The sequence below is a fragment of the Haliotis cracherodii genome, unplaced genomic scaffold (assembly GCF_022045235.1).
Source record: "Haliotis cracherodii isolate W230 unplaced genomic scaffold, xgHalCrac1.p SCAF_6, whole genome shotgun sequence".
Classification (NCBI taxonomy): domain Eukaryota; kingdom Metazoa; phylum Mollusca; class Gastropoda; order Lepetellida; family Haliotidae; genus Haliotis; species Haliotis cracherodii.
Genome location: NW_027266319.1, coordinates 40,632,282 through 40,653,662, shown reverse-complemented (window position 1 = coordinate 40,653,662; position 21,381 = coordinate 40,632,282). Strand labels below are relative to the sequence as shown.

The window sequence follows — 21,381 nt, the reverse complement described above, 5'->3', positions numbered from 1 at the left end:
GCCAGCCCACACGCGTCTACGTTTATATGTCAAGTCTATGTTGACCCACACAATCATAGGGTAATGTATAACATTTAACCGACGTGATATAGTTAGAAACATTACAGTTCACAATCAGTGTTTGTCAAAGTGAGGACACAGCAGACTGTACCCAACGCCTTGGATATTTAAAAAAAATTGCTGGTTACATTGAAGAGAGCGTTAATGACGTTTCTTGTTGAACGTATCAGTGCTGTCAAACGTGTGATGGTTTCAAGGGTTGAGTGTCCGGTGCAGAACCACTGCTCAGAATGTTGAAACTACGTCAGACAGCTGCTGCCACCTGGGTCCCACCAAAATGAAACAAGTAATTTACACGCGCCTCCTAATCAGACGGAGAAGGGAATATGTTTTATTGTCAGCACACAGTTTTGCAGATGGTGATTCTCATCAAATGTATGCGTACTTGACCATTTTTGGACAGTGTTTGTTATATTCACTTTTTACAATGAGCTTGACCTTGACCTTGACCTTTTCATATTGTTGCTAAGTTATAGGCTCGATTTAAATTTTCAAGTTACAGAACAAAATAATCTATCTACTCATTTGTGTGTTTGTCCAAGCAGGTAGCCTCGGGAGTCCCGTGGCCTCTGCGAATACTTACCACCCCGTCACATCAGATGGCGTCTGTTGACGTGACGTTGTGGTAAGTACTCACAGAAGGCCTGGCACGTTCGGCTTGATGCTTGGACAAATAACACACAAGACCAGAGTAGATACGTCTGAATTTTAATCAACACATCACACAACATTAGGCGTGTGCAGATGTCGTCAAATGTAGACTGGGCCCACGTCTTCATCACGGGGGATCAGGGAAGATCAGTGTGGGCTAAACGTTTTAAAATCCTACATTTGTACTTCCTCTCTATGCACCCGAGTGTGTCTGCTCTCACTTTTACTGGTATGTTGGTGGTTAAGGATAAGATAAGATGGTCTTCAAGGCTCCACATTTTATCATATAATGGATAACGGCATCAATGCGATAGACTAAACCGATAAACTAGTTATCACGATGAATATGCAAATGACGTACCATAGCAGGAACTACATTTAATAAGCTCCATGCATCGATGCATTGTCTACTTGCTCAATAAGCTGCTGCCTTGCGCCCCCAGCAAGATTAGATAGCTGCTTTTTGATGTGTGGATATTTTTGTACACAGACCGGGCTTCACATCATTTGGCACAATTGCGTATATATGATCATTGGCGCTGTTCACTCTAGCATTAAATTATACGCGGTTTCTTAGGTTATATCAGTCGGTAAAATAACGTCTTAGCATATATTGTTTTACGACGTACATCATATGATAAAGAGATTATTTCACCCATGTGCTTCCGCATCATAAATATTACATCAGGAAGACAAATACTCTTTGCATCCGAGGATGTCTGCTTTCACCATTAATGGTATTTGCGTGATTACGTGAGTGAGGGAGTGAGTTGGGTTTAACGCAGCTATTAACAGTATTCCAGTTATATCACAGCGTGTCAGCTAAATGCAGGCGGAAAGCCCAAAGTGGTGTAGGTCTCAGACGTTTACCACTTCGGTGAAACCCACGAGCACGGGTATGGTGCTGACAAACCCATTCGTCACCACATGCCCCGTTCCGTAACCTGCAAGAAGATGAAGACGATATATGAGGGCAATATGCGTGAATCATTACAGAACGAGTTGACAATTCATTTAGCTAGGCCCTTTTGGGATTAGACGGAACCCAGTCGCAAAAATGGCCACGAGAGGGGCACGGGTCGCTATTCGGCTTGTACCGGGATAACACGAGTTGGTCACGAATGCCGAAAGCCCAAATGAAATGGAGATCGGGTGACCGTGGTTAAATGCGTGTCACCGTACCCTGATTGGCGTAGATCGTGTTACGTGTTGATACTGGTCGAATAACTATATTGCTGGAATAATATTCCCTTGTGATGACCGTGGGTTCAAATCCCAAATTCGGTGTGATTCTGTTTATTTGGGTTGTCTGCACCCGTACTCGCGGATAACACTAAAATTTGTTAACGTCTAAGACCTACATCACTTCGAGCTTTCCATCTACACCAAGCTGTTGATGATGATTACGACGACGACGACGATGATGATGATAATGATGATGATGGTGATGGTGATGAGGATGATGGAGATTTAACGAGCCCTTCTGGAGGACCCGACTTCTCATTTGGATCAAGCCGTGATAGAACTAATGTACTGTTCAAACCTTCATTAAACGAAAATTGACACTAACAGGCACCACCAACATTAACCGTCACCGATGTGATATGTGTCAGGACAGAAAGCTAAAGGACGACAGACCCACGAAATAATTCAATTAATCTAGCAGCCGCAGTAAGCCCGAACCAGCTGCAAGATGCAAGACAGATGGTGTTGCTGTGGCAGTCGGTTCCAGTACCAGTGCAACACAGTACTACAATACAATATCCTTCGGCTGGCGCATTACATGCTAATCAAACTGTTTATTCAGAGCAAGGCGAAGGGCATTAGTTGGATCCAGGCTACCATGTTATACTGACGCGGGCCATCAGTTAGACTTCAATAGTCATAATTCACGAGGAAGGCCCGGTAACAACCAGACTGGGCGCGTTAACGGCAACAACACCGTATCCCCAAGTAGCATTACAAGATAACGAATAAATCAGAGTCGCCCGGGGGGTCTGATGTCACTCATACAGAATGATATTAACACGCTATTGATTAATGTGATGTGCGTTCAGTGCACGGTGGCTGTTGGCCTGCACTTTCCTGAGGGTTCTCATAACAACGAGAATCCGACCTACATGACAATGAACAGACTTGTTGGCCTTGCATGAAAAGGGGACAGTGAGGTAGCCTTGTGGGTAAAGCATTGGTTCGTCGGTGAGGACTCGGGTTCGATTCCCAAGTGTTCGTGATTTGGCTTTAGCTAGGTACACCGTATCATGTTGATAATTTGAGTTTGATTTTAGGGTAGCCTCGCGGTTAAAGCGTTGGCTCGTCATAGCCAAGATCCAGGTTTGATTCCTCATTGAAACAGTTTGAATTTCCTCTTCAGTGCTGTGGCTTGAATATTGTTAATAGCAGCGTACCAGTTTGTAACTTCCAGTGGAGTTTTACTGATATTATATGTGTAACTACACACCCGTGTTTTGAGATTTAATGATGTACCATTGAAATTGATTGTATTGTTTTATTTCGGTTAATATGTCCTCATAGTACAATAATTGGAATCTTTAAAATGATTGACTCAGAGGGATACGTTTCTGTATTATTTAAAATGTCTGAATTTATGACCAAACTAACGAAATAGTGTACTCCAAAGGCATTTTGATTCAAAGATTAATCGAAAAGGGACAATTTCCTTTTCTTAAGAATGAATATTTGATATTTGAAGTACACGTGAACCTAATTGATGAATTTTATAGTTAACATTGTGAAAAACAGATTAACATTTGAACCAATTCATTACAGACAATGTAAAGTTTTATGCGAAACCATGATGCTTGTAATAAAAGTAACCATCTGGGTCCCGTTCTATATAGCGAGATCTCAACTGTAGTACCTTAAAACGAGGGTACGTTGACACGCCATCAAGTCTGTCACCGAGCCTCACCACCATATCCATTCGTTGATGTTTGTTGTGAAACGCCGCACTCAGCAATATTCCAGCTGTATGACGGCGGTCTGTAAATAATCGAGTCTGGACCAGACAATCCAGTTATGATATCATAAGCATCGATCCACGCAATTGGGGTACGATGACATGCATCAACAAAGTCAGCGAGCCTGACCACCCGATCCCGTTAGTTGCCTCTTATGACAAACATGGGCTGCTGAAGACCTATTCTAACACGGATCTCCACGGGTCCCCGATCCATTAAGTCGCCTCTTACGACCAGCATAGGTTACTAGGGACTAGTTCTAACACGGAATCCCCACTGATTCCCAGTTTAGGCGACTAGCAACGGGGTGAGACAGAGAGCGTGGTGGAGGGTTGAGTGCGTGCGTGCGTGCGTGCGTGCGTGCGTGCGTGCGTGCGTGCGTGCGTGCGGAGGAGTAACGATCCGCACTGTTAAGGTAGGATTACACACGGTCATGCACTGTAGTCACCCAATCCACATTTTATAAATCTATATTTTCTTGTATAGGTATGGGGACATGTTATGCAAAACATCTGCATATGTAGGTGGAAGTGCTGTCAAACTTTGAACCCGAAACCATGTTGGAAATATATATTTGCAAAATAAAATTAAAGTAATATTCCACAAAAATATTACGAAATGATTAATTACGTACGGTTTGTTACGAGATTTAAATCAATAACGGTATTAGTTCCAACGAGCTTGGAGAAATACTTAATTTCAAGGCCGAGAATATCATGGCGTCATTAAGAGTACCGTGGCTTTTAATGGAATGTTTGCATTTCTTAAGCATGCCTTAACAATTCATTGAAAGACAAGGATTATATACATAAAAGCTCACCTTACTTCTTGTTCAGTACCAACGTACGTTTGTATTCATGATTTACAAATCAGGGTGCCGTTGTACAAAGCGATCTTAGCACTGAGGTGATCGTAACTCCAATACTTTAACATAGACTACGACAGTCGTAGCGGTTAGGTTGTTGAATAACGGCACCCTGAGCTCATCGACTTCAGTATATGCCAGTTGCTGCTTAATGGAAGAGAGCCAAAAGTTACGCACGCCTCAGGTCACTCTCAAAGCCCTTAACACGGGTGGTAGTCATATATTTCCGAGGCAAGGAAGTTAACTGACTGTAAAAGTCCAGTTTGGACTCTTGCCGAACATGCCTGGAATTTCCAACCTCGATCGTAGCGTCACCAGTTGTTATTACGAGTGATGTCCCCTCTATGTCCCTTCTATTGACCAATCAGTTTCCACCTCTCTTCAATTGCTTCAAACAAAATGGTGTCGTCCAGTGAAGACGATCTGATCGATAACCAAGATGTATATTGTAATAAAACGGGTCTTACTTCTCAAAGTGCATCAAATCATATGACCACTTTGATTTAATACATGAAAAGATTTGGAAAATATATGCTGACGCTAAGTTGTCGGTACACATGCTTTGCAAATCCTGCAGTCGACCGAACACGGCAGTTGACGAACCGGATGTCGATTCTGATTGGACTATGCATAGACTCGTTAGTCCATAATTCCAGCCTAGTTCGACAAGGGTGGACACTGTACTTTTATAGTCAGTTAACTCCCTTGCCTCGTGAAGATGGGTAATCAGGGCTCCGTTCAACAAAGCGATCGTAGGTCGATGTTAAAGCGTTGATCGTCTTCGTGCGAAGACTGCTTTGTGGAAAGGGGTGCAGAGCGCTTCTGCTATTGGGACCGACGATCGTCGTAAGACGACGCATGAGACGGCTGGGACACCAGTCCTAATTGGAGTTGCAACCTCGTACTTGACCTTCCGATATATTTACTCTGGCCTCTAGTCTACAAACCTGATAATAATCATGACATTATGATGTTTTATACTTTATTTATGTGCACGCTTGGGTAGCCTAGTGGTTAAAGCGTTCGTTCGTCACATCGAAGCCCCAGGTTCGATTCCCCAAAGCTTCAAAGTGTAAATCCCATATCCGGTATCCCCTAAGTGAGATATTGTTCAAATTTCCATGGCTGAAATAGTGGAATCACTGACTTACAACCATACTGCTGAAAGAGCCTTTAGCGCATCTTGCATTTGGACAAACCATTCCAATTTTCTAACGAAGAGCATAACACATGAGAGCAGATGATAGCATTTGAGATGCTGATTCTGTCTCATACTATAGCAATGTACCATTTTGCTTTTTAAATAAAATAACAACGAGATGTTTGCGCACCCTGAAAATACTTGAAAACTAGGTCAGAGTTGTATTCTTACTTGGTTGAAGTCTTTGATAGGCATTTAGAATACATGACCGTCTTTTATGGATAGCAACTTCTTCTTTTTTTCTTTTTCTTTTTTCTTTGATTAAGAAGCAAGAAGTAGCTCTGAAACATCTGCAAAGAAAAAGAAGTTGCTTTCCATAAAAAAGTGTCATGTATTCACGGACAAGTTATTCAGTTGCACAATCTCATACAATAGCCAGTGAAATTAGATGTATCAAGGTGTGTGGACTAACATTGCATGCCCGCTGAGATACCACGCCGCGGTTTCACACGGATACCCATGTCATACCATATACTGACTCCGAGCCGACGAGTCCTTGTTTTAGCCCCTTAATGCCGAGCGCCAGACAAGTACCATCGTTTTAAGTCTTTTTGTATTACGCGAATGGGGATCGAACCCCGGACCTTCCTCTCTCCGCAATATTCCAACTATATGACGGCCGTCGGTAAATAATCGAGTCTGTGATTGACATCATGAGCACCGATCCACGTAATTGGGATACGATGACATGCGTCAACCAATCGATCCCGTTAGTCGCCTCTTACGACAAGCATAATCGCCTTTCACGGCAATCATGGGTTGCTGAACACCTTTTTTTTTACCCGGACCTTCACGGGTACTCAGACATTTATAAATGTGTCGGCGTTTCCTATTTACGTGCAATAACAGGGTATGATTTCCAGTATATGCTTTTCAAAAAAAAAGGAGGCACGGGTGGCCCAGTCGTCTAAGGCGCCATGATTCGCTGTGCAGAGTTGCGTCCCTTGGGCACGCCAGAAACCTATGATTGTGGTTACGAATCCCGGTTCGCCCCGATTATGTTTTTAGGTTTGTCCGCACCATACCCGTGCTCGTGGGTTTCACCGAATTGGTAAACGTCTGAGACCTGCATCACTTCGGGCTTTCCTCCCACATTAAGCTGACATGCCGTGATATAACTGGAATATTGTTCAAAGCGGCGTTAAACCCAACTCACTCACTCACTCAAAAAAAGAAAGAAAACGGTAAGGGGTCATGAAACATATATGTCCACGTGCTCACCGTGCACGAATTGTCAAAGTTAACTTTGTTAACATCCATTGAAGGGCTTCCCACTGAACATGACTGGGGTCATGACGCGTACGTGTGCGTCAACGTCATAGGCCGCCGACCACGTTTGCTGAACTCAGCCAGGCGCTGCAAGAGAAGAGGGGCAGATTCCCTCAAATGACCACTGGAAAACTCAAACGCAGTATGCCTCGTCGGATGAATGAATGTTTGACACATCTTGGCGGCATTCCGCACTCCTGATCCCGATGTTCAAATGTCCCATCTGACCCCTATCGTCCATCAAGATCGCTGAAGGTCATAACATCGAATGTCATACTTCACTCCCGGTTGTATTGTGTTCCCTAATCGTTCATTATTATCAGAATTTTTTGCTAGAAACTATTATATCTTATAATTTTAGAAATTTTAATTTATCGGTTTAAACAAACTCGATTATTCTGAAGAGATGGTGACAACAATCCGTCTCTTCTCAACATGAACGTTACGCAACGCAAATACTGTCAGGACCCAGGTCAGATTATAAGGCATTCAGACACATTTATTTCGAATTCAATGGGGATCGATAGATTTGAGGAACACGCATCGTGAATCTGAAAGGTGTGATAATTGTTCTTTTTCTACTGTCGAAAGATATTTGAGTAGACGAAATTTTTTCATTAAAAGTTTAGCATTGTACAGGTCATAGAAGACGCTCAATATATTTAATATCTTCACTTTACGTTACAAACACCTCTACAACGAAGATAATGCCATCTTCCTAGCACGTGGCTTCGGCGAATAAGCAAGACTGGCTATTATTTTGCCGTTCTATATTTACTTGAACTGGGTCGCTGCTCCTGCTGGTGGACTAAAGTCTCCGAGTTTCAGCATGAGCTCAGTTGAATTTATCTATGCTACAAAAAGATGTTTAGGCCGAGACATTAAAACTGCCCCCACTGTGTTGCAAAACGAATTTATTTCTCAAATGTTCTTCTTTACTTATAAGCAGAAGAATCTCAGGCTGCATTTGTAGACAGTTGACGTAATTTAAAATTAACATATCGTTTATATTTGCTTCAACAAAATCAGTAAATCCCCTATCGTGTCACTGGGTGTTCTGTTCCATCGATCACTTGATTATCTGGCTTGTTTCCAGGCTGCCGTCGGAGGACATGCTTACCCTTTTAGCGAAATCCTGGTGTCATCACTGTCAGCGGTTCATTCACAGAGTTTCCACAGCCATTTTGCCCTTTTACGCCAAATAGAATCTGTTTCGGAGGACAACCAGGCCTGGTTACTCTCTTACATTGACATTTCTATTATCCTTATTATTTGCGGTTATTCTGCTGAAGGTATTACCCTTACGCCCAGTGATGTGTCAGATTAAACGCTTGGACACTATGATAAATTATCATCTGGCCTAAACTGATACAATAATAGGATAAATGCTACACTATACATAAATATTATATCTACGTACCATCCACAGTTCCGAATTAACATCATTACTTATATGAGTACTTATTTTGCGAGGGTTCCCGTGGTAATAAAGGTCTACTCTGTTCTTGGTGATTGGCATAAAGGTTATGCTTTTCCCCCCTTATCTACTAATTCGACGCCATCTTTAAACGTTCTACGTCAAAAGTGACATTATGAACATCAAAGTGGTATAATTACATCCCAAATACACTTGGACCAGTTAAGCTCAAACGTCATAACACATTACGACTAATTTGACACAAAAGATTTCAGGAACGTCATTGTTCTGACCTGGATTAGAGAAACTCAAACCTTATATTTCGTCATCGCGTTATGACGTATACATACGAGTAACTTGACAACTCAGAAACCAGAAGGACGTGACTGTTATAGGCAGTATTTAATAAACGTCCAATCAGCGTCAATGGTTTACAGTACATCCACACTCTGAAGGAAACATGACACTTGTAATTAGATTATACGGCACGTGATATGAGCATGTCAGTTAGTTGATGTCGTCCTTCTATTTTCCCTGGTAAATCTACAGTTCCCGTTCAAATACTCCAAATACGTCAATGAGAAAGGTCAACGTGGGAGTCACGGGTTGTCAGCTTTAATGGTGTCTTTTCGAAATCTTTGAACTACCTCCGATGCTGATTGAATTAGTAAGGTCTGAGTTATTGATCGTGTGACAAAATAATGGTGTAAGGTCAAGGACAAAACAACAAGATCAAGAAGGAGGTGAAGGCAGTAAGCACGAACTCATTTGTCTCTGTCTGATCTAGTTCCCCTTGTGTCACTGGTTCTGATACCTGAGAAGGTACATGGCAAACAATGTGGACAACACCACTGGATACGGAATCCGTGGCGTTAGCGTAGCAATACGTATGTCACGTCCGGACGGCCATTAATACTTCGAAGAGAAGAGGATTTTGTTTTTGTTTGTTTGTTTGTTGTTTAATGCCGCAGTTAGAAATATTCAACCTATATGACGGTGGTCTGTAAATAATCGAGTCTGGATCAGTCAATCCAGTGATTGACATCATGAGCATTGAATACGATGACATGCATCAACCAAGTCAGCGAGTCTGACAACCCGATCGCGTTAGTTGCCTCTTACGACAAGCGGGGCGGTCGGGTAGCCTAGTGGTTAAAGCGTTCGCTCGTCACGCCGAAGACCCGGGTTCGATTCCCGACATGGGTACAATGTGTGAAGCCCATTTCTGGTGTCCCCCGCCGTGATATTGCTGGAATATTGCTAAAAGCGGCGTAAAACCATACTCACTCACTCACTCTTACGACAAGCATGGGTCGCTGAAGATCGATTCTTACCCGGATCTTCATGGGACTTGGGACGTTTTTGTGCTGTTTGCATGTTTCATCGTTTTTTTGCTGAATACAGATTTCAGCGCAGTGTTTCATATTGTTACACTAGTGTAAAGATTTTGAGATGCGTTGAAAGTCTTTTCTGTTGTTTTTTTATAATTTCTGATTGTCAAAATTCAATTGACTAATGCCGGATACATAGTGCTAGGCCAGTGAGATACCATGAATAACATGACTCACGATACCCAACTCAGACACAGTATACTGACTCCGAGCCGACCAGTCCTTGTTCTAGCGCCAGGCAAGGTAATAACAAAAAACATCTCTTAACGTCTTTTGGTATGACGCGACCGGGGATCGACCCCCGACCCTCCGCTTTCCGGTTAGACGCTCTATCCACTAGACTACCCAGCATAGATAGACTTACTAATTGACAGTTGACAAGCAAGGTCAGTTCGTGTCTCCGTGTTTTTATGTGAAACATTACTTCTTTCTTCGTTTACTTGCGTGGCCTGAACACGATACGGTTATTCAGAAGGAAAGAATCTGTTTGTAATCATGTCGGGTTTTTTGTCTTCCTATTTGTCCCCTCCAACACGAAAATAGTAACAATCCAGAGATACTCTGACGAAAAAAAAACACAGAAAGAGTAGGAATGCTGTCCTTATCAAAGACGGTGCCAGAAGCGCTTGAATGAAACCAAAGATTGTTTATGTCGTCTGCAGACTCCCACTCACTGATTACAAGGGAGTGTGATCACATGATGCAAGGGGTAATGCCCGGCTTGTAGCTCAACTGAGATGGAGTCGGATAGACCCGTGGTGAAAACCGAAAGAAATGTATCATATGCATTCAGATCTTCATGGCTCCGTCTCAAAGCAACCGCAGCGCTGCCAGTGTCCTAACTCCCGTATCTTAACATCGGCTCACGATGTCCCTAATGCTGAAATAGAATTATGAAACGGACCAATGAATATCTGTGTTACCGCGGGTACATATGTACACATAGTTTACACGTGTGTTTATCCATGCACATTAATTGTACCTGGATCCATATACTGTGATGACGTCATATTTCAAGGCAAGCGTTAGGGAGCGAACCGTGTTTGCAGTTTCGTGGGATAACGGTTCATATACATTATGGCGGCTACTGCGGTATTTTCCAAATATTTTGAAAACACTATGGGACAGTCTGTAGCTTTATGTAGCGACAAGTCAATATCAAAGTCGTTTATAGGGAGCAGCATAGAAATACGGCCACCGCAGCTAGTATGACAGCGCGTAAGTGAGGTGAGTTTAAAGCCTCTTTGAACGGTTTTCCACTTATATCAGCTTGTCAGCTCGATATGCTAGGAAAGCCCGAAGTGATGCAGGTCTCAAACGTTTACATCACGAGCATGGCGCTGACAAACCGAAAAATTCGAACACATGCTGGAAACTTGTTGTTACCTTGCCTGGCGCTCGGCGTTAAGGGGACAAAACAAGGACTGGTCACTAGTCGGCTGAGAGCCGGTATTCTATGTCTCAGTGGGGTATCCATGTTAAAATGCGGCATGGCACCGCGAATGGACTGCATTGCTCCCATGACGATCCAAGGCTTTAACCGCTGTGCTACACACGCCCCTTGCGTGTAACACTTTCATATGAACAAAAGCGACAAAGCCGTTTCCATTCCACATTAATAGAAAACTCTACCGAAAGCAGAGTCGATTGTGCGATTCCGACTACATCATGGGCATGTGTTTATGCATCACTATCAAATTGTGATGATACCAGGTGTTCGCGAAAAGGTGAGCGTATCCTGTCCCACCGGTGGCACCCGTCACAAACACATGCAAAGGCAAGTCAATTGTGCACCAGAATAATCACGGGAACATGTGTTCCAAGTCAAAATAGGGAACTGCATCGGACATCATTCTTATTATTGATGCGTCAAAGCATCCCCCACATGTCTATCATAAAACTGTTAAAAGCTTTACTGAGGCCTTGAATGTTGTAACTCTGATCAAACAACCGCTGAGCTAGAGTCGTACGACGCTCTTTGAAATGTTACCTCAAAAGTTGAAATGTAATCACCAAAGGCTGGAGCTGCAGGAATATTGCCTGACATGAAGTTGAAGTACTGTGAAGAGTGTTGTATGCAAAGATCGAAATATGAAACAGATGAGGCGGTCTCACTTGGTCTCCTTTATTTCTAGTTCAGGTGGCTCAATCAGTGGAAGGAATTGGCTGTGTGACCGTTATTGAACGATATCATATCATCGATATACCTGAAGCTAAAGAAAAACTTCTTGGTCAAATTACCTTGGTTGTCTTTGCCAATCCCAGCAGAAATTCCGATTCATTTGTAAAAGGAAGAGATCACGAAGAAGGGGAGCACAACTGGTGCCCGCGGAGATCCCTACGAGGGGTGTTCATTAAAAATTTCCCCTGACCCACTTCCGATGGACCTAGTGGAATGAAACTTGGCATAGGTATTAGTCTTTCTCCACATAGGAACCAACAAGAGTTACACACTTCTCCCATCGTTTTATGCAACTAAGGAGACCTCGCTTGTAAAAGCCCTCATTTTGAGTCTCAAACCAAGACTTGACTTCAGAAATCAGCGTTTCATCATCTGTGAAACGTTTTCCCTTCAAAAATGACTTCATGGTTGGAAAGAGGTGGAAGTCAGATAGGCAAGATCAGGAGAGTAAGGAGGAGATGGAAGGATTTCATAGCCACAGGACCGCGTTTCTGTCTGGGCAACATGAGAGTTGTGTACTGGAGCATTGTCTTGCAGGAGACGGACACCCTTGGTCAGCATGCCACGCCTCTTAAGCTTGATAGCGTCCCGCAATTTCCGCAGCAGTGAAGCGTAATAAGCTCCTGTAATTGTGGTACTCTTTGCCAAGAAATCCATCATCACTACTCCGTGCTGGTCCCAAAACACCGTGAGCATGACCTTGCCTGCAGAGGGTTGGACACGTGCCTTCTTTGGGGGTGGTGACTCCACAGGCTTCCATTGCATCGACCGAACTTTAGTCTCAGGATGATAGTGATGGACCCATGTTTCATCCTGTGTAATAAGTATGTCAAAAAGTTTGCCTGGTTTTTTTTGCACATGTCCAAAAGATCCTTTGAGCAATTGACTCGTTCCTGCTTTTGGAAAGGTGTGAGCAGCCTGGGAATCCTTCATGCAGACACCTTATGCATGTTCAAATTGTCATGGATGATTTTTTTCCACAGACCCTACACTGATCTTGACATCTTGTGCTAACTGGCGAACAGTTATACGTCGGTCTGCCAAAATGGCGGTCACCACTTGATGGATAGTGTCCTCATCAATGGCTGAATGGGGGCGACCAGGAATGGCAGCTGTTTCCACAGATTTCCGACAACACTTGAACTGGCGATGCCAGTGTTTAACAACGTCATATGATGGGGCATCTTCCCCAAAAGTTGCTTTTATTTCATCGAAAGTTTCTTTTAGTGTGCGACCTGTCAAATATAAAAACCTAATCACTGCTCGGTATTCTACTGGCTCCATTGTTACACCCTACTCGATCATAGCACCTGTAAAAGTGGTAAGATTAATAGTTCGGTGATGCAATTTCAGGCATAACCCATTGATACATGTATCATTACACATGTGAAATTTCAACCAAATATGATAACCCTAAGTGGTTTAGGGGACATCTTTAATGAACACCCCTCGTACTTCTTGCCTTAATGTCTTTACCCACACATGTGACACAGATGTTATCAATGAGGAAGCCCAGCATTTCACACATTGTTTTGTCCGTTGGCATTTACTATCATGCTTGACAAATTGTCCTGAACCTCTAAAGATAGATATGTAACTGTATCGATGGTCACCAGGATTTGTAACAAAAGCCCCATGGTTCAAGGGATGAAGTTTGTCATGTGGGATAGTGGTGTACAAAGTTGAAAAAATCAAATGATTTGACAGAATTAAACCTGGTTCTTTTCTCAGATTGTAAACAGTTAAGTTTGTTTGTTTGTTGTTTAATGCCGCAAATCCTTTGGATTTTGGAAAATCAACATGGTATTAATTCCACTTGTCTCAAATACTTTCTGAGAATATAAAGAAAGTCCTTCCTGGATTGTGTTAAACGCGTTCTATACCAATGACTTCATTGTAGACTCGAACACAGTCTTGTCTTGTGCGACACACTAACCAGTATTGCCAACAACCCTAAATCCACGGAGCTCATCAACAAGTAGCAACATTATTGTACACCACAGAAGCATACCTGCAAGGTGCATGTCAAGAACTAATTAGCATCAGCAGATCGCGTGACGACCCTACCCGTGTTCTACTGACCCAAATCATGTTTGGCGCCCTCCCCAGCTTATCGTCTGCCATGTCTGCATGTGCCGTCCGCCATCTCCTCACCAGATGTTGGGCGATTAATGCCGATCAGATCTGATTGATTTCCGTTTACGCTGCCACCTGGCCGCCTAGACGTGATGTTTACCTCGGTATGGGGTCGGGGATTAAACACGGGCAACATGGGAATTCATGGCGGTATTTGTGGCGATGGGTTCTGCGCATAAAAATCAAGGGAAGGACTGGGAAAGCAGCTCTTTCCTTTCCTCGGTCACGTCAAGCCGCCATGATGCTAACCTAAACGTATTTCTTCCCCCCCCCCCCCCCCCCCCCCCAACAAGGAAGAACGCTTGGGTGGTACAGCAATAGACATGCAATACTTGTTCATTTACAGTCCGAGATTTAATTTGGTCTTTAACGTCTGACAATGTTGCGTCCGTATAAATGATTCTGGCTTATGAGGTATTTGGTGGAGGATTATTATCGTCAACATCATTAATATTTGTATTATTGTCGCTTAGTATTTTTTATTGTTTTTTTCATCGTCATTATTATTATTATTATTGTTATCATTATTATTGTGACGACAATAATGATTGTAAGATGTCGAATGTCAATAATAACTGAAATATGTTGTGGTCACTAATAAAAATCACTATCGCATGTAATCACAAAGGGAATTCGTACCGCAATCTTAAGCTCGATCACTGGTGAGTGTGGCAGGACAGTTATAATCTGAAATGTTGCTGAGTGCGCCGTTAAAAAATAAACAAACAAAAACAGAAACAACTATCGTCAAACACCGTATGGGAAAAAATCTGTGAACTGACAACATCAAGCTCAAACAGGCATATTTTACCTGTTGAGGATGGTGTAAGTGATTTTACGAATGCTTCCGTTAGAGTTACTTCCGCACACATAGCCTCATTCTTTATCCTATTGGTATCCTTCCGTTTCCCAGCCTCATTCTTTATCCTATTGGTATCCTTCCGTTTCCCAGCCTCATTCTTTATCCTATTAGTATCCTTCCGTTTCCCAGCCCCATTCTTTATCCTATTGGTATCCTTCCGTTTCCCAGCCTCATTCTTTATCCTATTGGTATCCTTCCGTTTCCCAGCCTCATTCTTTATCCTATTGGTATCCTTCCGTTTCCCAGCCTCATTCTTTATCCTATTAGTATCCTTCCGTTTCCCAGCCTCATTCTTTATCCTATTGGTATCCTTCCGTTTCCCAGCCTCATTCTTTATCCTATTGGTATCCTTCCGTTTCCCAGCCTCATTCTTTATCCTATTAGTATCCTTCCGTTTCCCAGCCTCATTCTTTACCCTGTTGGTATCCTTCCGTTTCCCAGCCTCATTCTTTATCCTATTGGTATCCTTCCGTTTCCCAGCCCCATTCTATATCCTATTAGTATCCTTCCGTTTCCCAGCCCCATTCTTTATCCTATTGGTATCCTTCCGTTTCCCAGCCTCATTCTTTATCCTATTGGTATCCTTCCGTTTCCCAGCCTCATTCTTTATCCTATTGGTATCCTTCCGTTTCCCAGCCCCATTCTTTATCCTATTGGTATCCTTCCGTTTCCCAGCCTCATTCTTTATCCTATTAGTATCCTTCCGTTTCCCAGCCCCATTCTTTATCCTATTGGTATCCTTCCGTTTCCCAGCCTCATTCTTTATCCTATTGGTATCCTTCCGTTTCCCAGCCTCATTCTTTATCCTATTAGTATCCTTCCGTTTCCCAGCCCCATTCTTTATCCTATTGGTATCCTTCCGTTTCCCAGCCTCATTCTTTATCCTATTGGTATCCTTCCGTTTCCCAGCCCCATTCTTTATCCTATTGGTATCCTTCCGTTTCCCAGCCTCATTCTTTATCCTATTGGTATCCTTCCGTTTCCCAGCCTCATTCTTTATCCTATTGGTATCCTTCCGTTTCCCAGCCTCATTCTTTATCCTATTGGTATCCTTCCGTTTCCCAGCCCCATTCTTTATCCTATTGGTATCCTTCCGTTTCCCAGCCTCATTCTTTATCCTATTAGTATCCTTCCGTTTCCCAGCCTCATTCTTTATCCTATTGGTATCCTTCCGTTTCCCAGCCTCATTCTTTATCCTATTGGTATCCTTCCGTTTCCCAGCCTCATTCTTTATCCTATTGGTATCCTTTCGTTTCCCAGCCCCATTCTTTATCCTATTGGTGATATGTATTTCTTCATTCTTGTCTAAACATGTCCCGTATGGAGCATCTGTTGTGCCATACACTGACACACGCCAGTCTCAATGTGCCCAGTACGAGTCTCTTTGAACGAACCCGACTCTTCTCGGCCCAGACATGCACCGTATCTAGCTCTTTTTAGGGAGACCCTACTCTTCTCAGCCCAGACATGCACCGTATCTAGCCCTTTTTTATGGAGACCCGACCCTTCTCGGCCAAGACATGACCTATATCTAACCTTTGTTGAGCGAGCCCCGACTCTCCTCAGCCCTACCATGCCAATTATCTAGCCTCTGATGAGCGAGCCCCTACTCTTCTAAATCTAAACATGCCTTTTATCTAGCCTCTGTTGAGTGAGCCCCTACTCTTCCCACCTTCTAGTCTCTGTTGAGGGATCCCATGGCACACGTCAGTCTAAACATGTCCCGTATCTAGTCACTGTTGAGAGACCCCATGACTTGTTGCTGGAAGACACACGTGAAGATGTGGGTAGAGAATTGGTCATCAGCAGCCCATGCTTGCCGTAAGAGGCGACTATCGGGTGGTCAGGCTCGCTGACTTGGTTGATGCATTTCATCATACACCAATTGCGTAGATTGATGCTCATGATATCAATCACTGGGTTGTCAGGTCCAGGCTCGATCATTTACAGACCGCCGTCATGTGACAGGAATATTGCTGAGTGCGGCATTAAACAACAAACAAACAAAACATTTCTGGGGGAAAATACGGAGCCCGTCAAGTAAGAGTTGAATGTGTGTCAGAGGTCGATTGATTGCCATCTCAGATTACCTTCAGCTCAATTCCTACGGCCGTCCATGTCGTCAGCTTACTGTGTTTCAATAACAAATATATACCTTCATGAAAAAAACACGCCTGTGACCGACCTACTTCTTTTCCGCATTTGTTATCAAAACCGTCATACATTAAGACGTTTATTGTGAAATTGCTTATTGTATAGACTTGCCTCAAACCATTTTTGTCAAAGTACCGCTGAAGTGTTTCCAGCATTCGAAGAGTCTCTTTAATTCCTTCAGCATGCGTGCAGGCGCGGTGTGCACGTACCTGTGGTGCCGACACCAAATCAGTCAGTATCTGCAGTCAGTCATTACTCGCGTGAATATACTCCCCTGGCCGACCCAGTCTCCGAGCGCACGTCTCTTGAAATTAACCCCTACTATCGAATCGGCCCTAAAATAGCTTCTAATCTCTCTACCCCGGTAGACCAAATCGAATTGCAATCAGGCACTGCAGCGTTTCACTTCCTTTATAACGGGTCAAGGGAGGCTATTTTTTTTACATAGTTATCACCTTTAAAGTTCAGTAGGTCAGATAGTATCAATATGTGTCTTTGCTCGGCGATGCTCTTCTATTATTAAACACAAGTTTGTTTCAGACTGTTGATTGACAATAGAAACTGCCTGCCGGAAAAATGACATTGTTGCCAGGTGTTTTTCTTAAATAAAATTCAGGCTCATGGCTTCAAATAAAAAAATAGATCTGGTTTTGTCGCTGTAGCGGGGAAAACTATTCTCAAAACATATTCAAGATTCGTTCCTATTGTGATCGCCAAACCCGAACCTATAATATTAGTTTTACCATCGCGTCAAACATTCTAAGTTAAGCTGACTCTCTGTGATTATCCGAAACAGTCACATACTCTCTTTGATAATATATAAGCATTCTTGGAGATGGTAGGAAACAGTTTCAGTTTTCAGTTTCAGTAAAACTGCACATGTGTGGCGCCTAGAAACTGGAAAACTACATAACGCGATGTTATCACGGAAGCGTCATTACGGGACGTCTCCTACTTAAACGTAGACATGGGATGGTTGCTTTGTACCGGGCATTGATCAAAGTGTTTCAATACAATGATGTGCTACATTCCTTTCTAATCCCACGTGCTCCCGTCACAGATACATGCATTCCCAGTGACAATAGATCGCAGAAGACCTTAGTTAGTTAAACAGATAGATGAAAACGTCTTTTCCACACTGAAAGTCCACAGGCCCATGGTAAAAATCTATTGTCGGGAGTAGTTGCAATTCAACAATTCAAATTTTAACTAACATAGCATGATACATGAACATTGATACTTTTTTAAGAGTAGAATTATTGACGTAAGCGATATAATGTTTGTTGAGTGGGATTTATGTAAAACGTCAGTTGTATATCTTTACTTCTTAGACTGTTATGGTGTTGCTGGAATATGTCTATGCTGTAAAACAATGGTCGTAAGTATTTTGGATACACGAAGAAAAGCGCACTTCTTCAAACACATTGCTCACAAACTCTCAATGCTCTCGCTATGCTTCTGTGTCTGCGTACTTAGTCAAACGAGAGCTACATTTATTTTGTGATAAGGTTATTCTTATCTTTTAAAAATTATATCAAACAAGTAGTGTTCTGGAGAAATTAGTTACAATCAATTATGCAAATATTAAAAAACTTCGAACAGCTGTGCGGCGTGTGAATGAACAGTTGAAATAAGTAATGTTTCGGATAAATTAGTTATGATTAATTATGCAAATATTTTTAAAAAATCAACCGTGAGTTCTTCAGTGGTGTAGTTTAAATGATGTAGATGCTATCAAACTATTGCAAAATGAACTAAAAATATAACCCCCGACAAACGTCTCTCAAACATTTTGTGCCTTGCTGTGGAGAACCTCTGTATGAGTGTGTTTGGGACGTGTCACTGCCTGGACAAAACAGACATATAGTGAAGGGGGCGAGAGACACTATATGACCAGATGTGCAACCTTCCCATACAAAATGTGCATTATATTAAAATTAAGTGAAGATAATGCATTTAAATGCATGGTTCCATGTGTAAATTGTATGAACCAAATTCCTATGGAATAAATTGTAGTTCGTTTTTTGTGTGTTTAAGGTTTTAGCAACCACGTGTTGCCGTATGCGAGATACGGGCAGTGAAGCGATGGGTTTTATTCGGTGTCAGGTTTCACCATAAGCAACTGCACCGTCAGGCAGTCGTACTCGGGTATGAGCGGGCTGGAGCTACTGTCGATCCTCTTTGTACATAAGCCGACATTGCCATTTCGGTTGCTCTATATTAATGCTATTATTACCACCATGACTACTTCTACCAGTTGAACAGCTGATGTTACTACCTGTGTCGCTGTTCCGTTTACCTGTCCTGCTGCAACATGTACTACAACTACTGCTGCTGCTGCTGCTGCTGCTACTACTACTACTAGTACTACCGCACAGGTGTCCCACTCGCTGTGCAGAGTTGCCTCCCTTGGGCACGCCAGAAACCTATGATTGTGGGTTCGAATCCCGGTTTGCCCCGATTATGTTTCTAGGTTTGTCAGCACCATACCTGTGCTCGTGGGTTTCCCCGAAGTGGTAAACGTGCGAGACGTGCATCACTTGGGGCTTTCCCCCAACATTAAGCTGACATGCCGTGATATGACTGGAATACTGTGAAAAGCGGCGTTATACCCAACTCACTCACTCACTCACTAACTCACTACTGCTATGGCTACTACTGCTACTATTGCTACTATAAATGTCAATCTACATGAGGCAGGTCGATTCTTGTTCACCATCTTGATGTTGGCATATTGCTAAAAATGACGTAAAACTAATCTCCCTACAATTATATATACCACAGTGTTCTTCTCCCTGCCAGCAGTGTTATCATCACTCCTTCCCCTGTTGACAATACAACTACTGTTAACAGTGAAACCTCATCAAACCGGTATCATTCTTATGAAATCGGCCGGATTAGTTATGGCATTCATACCTCGTGGTAGTGGCTATAAAAAGGCAAGCATAAGCCAATAATTTGTCATTCAATTGTCGAAAATGCCCAGACTCAGCGCTGCCGATCGGAACATCGCAGTAGGACGTTTCCAAAGAGGAGAATCGCAGTCTTCTGTTGCACGGCACTTCAACGTCTACCGCAGCACCATTTGCCGCCTTTGTGACCGATACACACAGTTCAATTCCGCTGCAGACCGTCCGAGAACCGGCCGACCAAGAGTTATCACCCCTGCACAGGATCGCTACATTCGACTGTTCCACCTACGCCATCGCAATGCCACAGCTACGGAGACTGCGGGACGCATCCCTGGTTTGAGGAGGATATCGGACCAGACTGTCAGGATCCATCTTCGCGAGGCTGAAATCCGACCAAGAAGACCAGTTATCGTCCCTGTTTTGCAAGAGATCCATCGACACCGACGCTTGCGTTGGTGCCATACCTTACAGCCTTTGTGACATTACAATGAACAGTTTTCGATGCCTTTGTACAACGACAACATGTGACTATCGAGCTTCCAAATTCCATATTTGTATCTATGATATTAAATTAAATATATCGACTTTATTAGGTACAACATATTTACTAAAAATCTACCTGTGCGTTTCTTTTTTTTAAGAGTGTATTTTAAGAATGACCTTTGAATATACGTGTCCTTTCTGCACGCGCATGTGGGTATATACACTTCTTAACCGGAACATTCAAAAACGGGTTTTCCGGGTAGACGAGGATACTTATAATGTATACTGATAAGTAGAAGATTATGGATTTTCTTCTTTATCTTTTGATCACTACGTTGATTAGGTAACTCAAGTATGCATTCTTGCTTATCTAATCCTAGAAAAGTGTTTGAACAAGCTCAACCCCTCATTATGGATAAAGTACAACCCTCCCCACTGAGGTAATTGTTCTTGACTGAAAACACCCTTCCCCCCTGAATGCAACTTGCCCCTTTTCACGCCATGTAACGCTTGAGACGTGCCAACCACCCAGGCGCTATCGTGTTGAGGACTTGGACCTAGGCCTTTGTCCCGTGGCATACCTCACACCCCCAGACAGTAACTATGTAACTAACGTGTCAAAGGGGTCACTCACCTCTTACCTGTCATATATTCACTTGATACCTAACGCATCATCATCATCTGCTTCTTCTTCTTTCTTCATTTTTCTCGTTCAGTCCGGACCCCCCTGCTGAATTCACTGTGCCCCGTCCGTCCCTTAGGGTGCCAGATACCGATCATGGGTTCGAATCCCGGTTCACCCTGCTTGTGTTTCTAG

The 21,381-nt window shown here is 43.0% G+C and overlaps 2 protein-coding genes across 2 annotated transcripts in view; both read right to left on the bottom strand.

The window, feature by feature from the left end:
• Nucleotides 1–21,381, bottom strand: part of LOC139444912 (mannose-1-phosphate guanylyltransferase catalytic subunit beta-like) — a 143,526-nt gene that overhangs the window by 56,353 nt on the left and 65,792 nt on the right. The window lies entirely within an intron of this gene.
• On the bottom strand, nucleotides 15,503–21,267 carry LOC139446433 (cylicin-1-like). The gene is made up of 2 exons (XM_071227757.1): nucleotides 21,228–21,267; nucleotides 15,503–16,359 (listed from the first exon to the last, which is right to left on the bottom strand). The coding sequence occupies exons 1-2, from the start codon at nucleotides 21,265–21,267 to the stop codon at nucleotides 15,503–15,505; spliced, it is 897 nt and encodes a 298-aa protein (XP_071083858.1).

Excerpts from the sequence above, each read along its gene's own strand:
- LOC139446433 (XM_071227757.1), bottom strand. The coding sequence starts at position 21,267 with ATGAAGAAAGAAGAAGAAGCAGATGATGATGATGCGTTAG. Across the intron at positions 16,360-21,227 it reads AGATGATGATGATGCGTTAG|TGTATGGCACAACAGATGCT; the intron begins GTATCAAGTGAA and ends GGCGTGTGTCAG.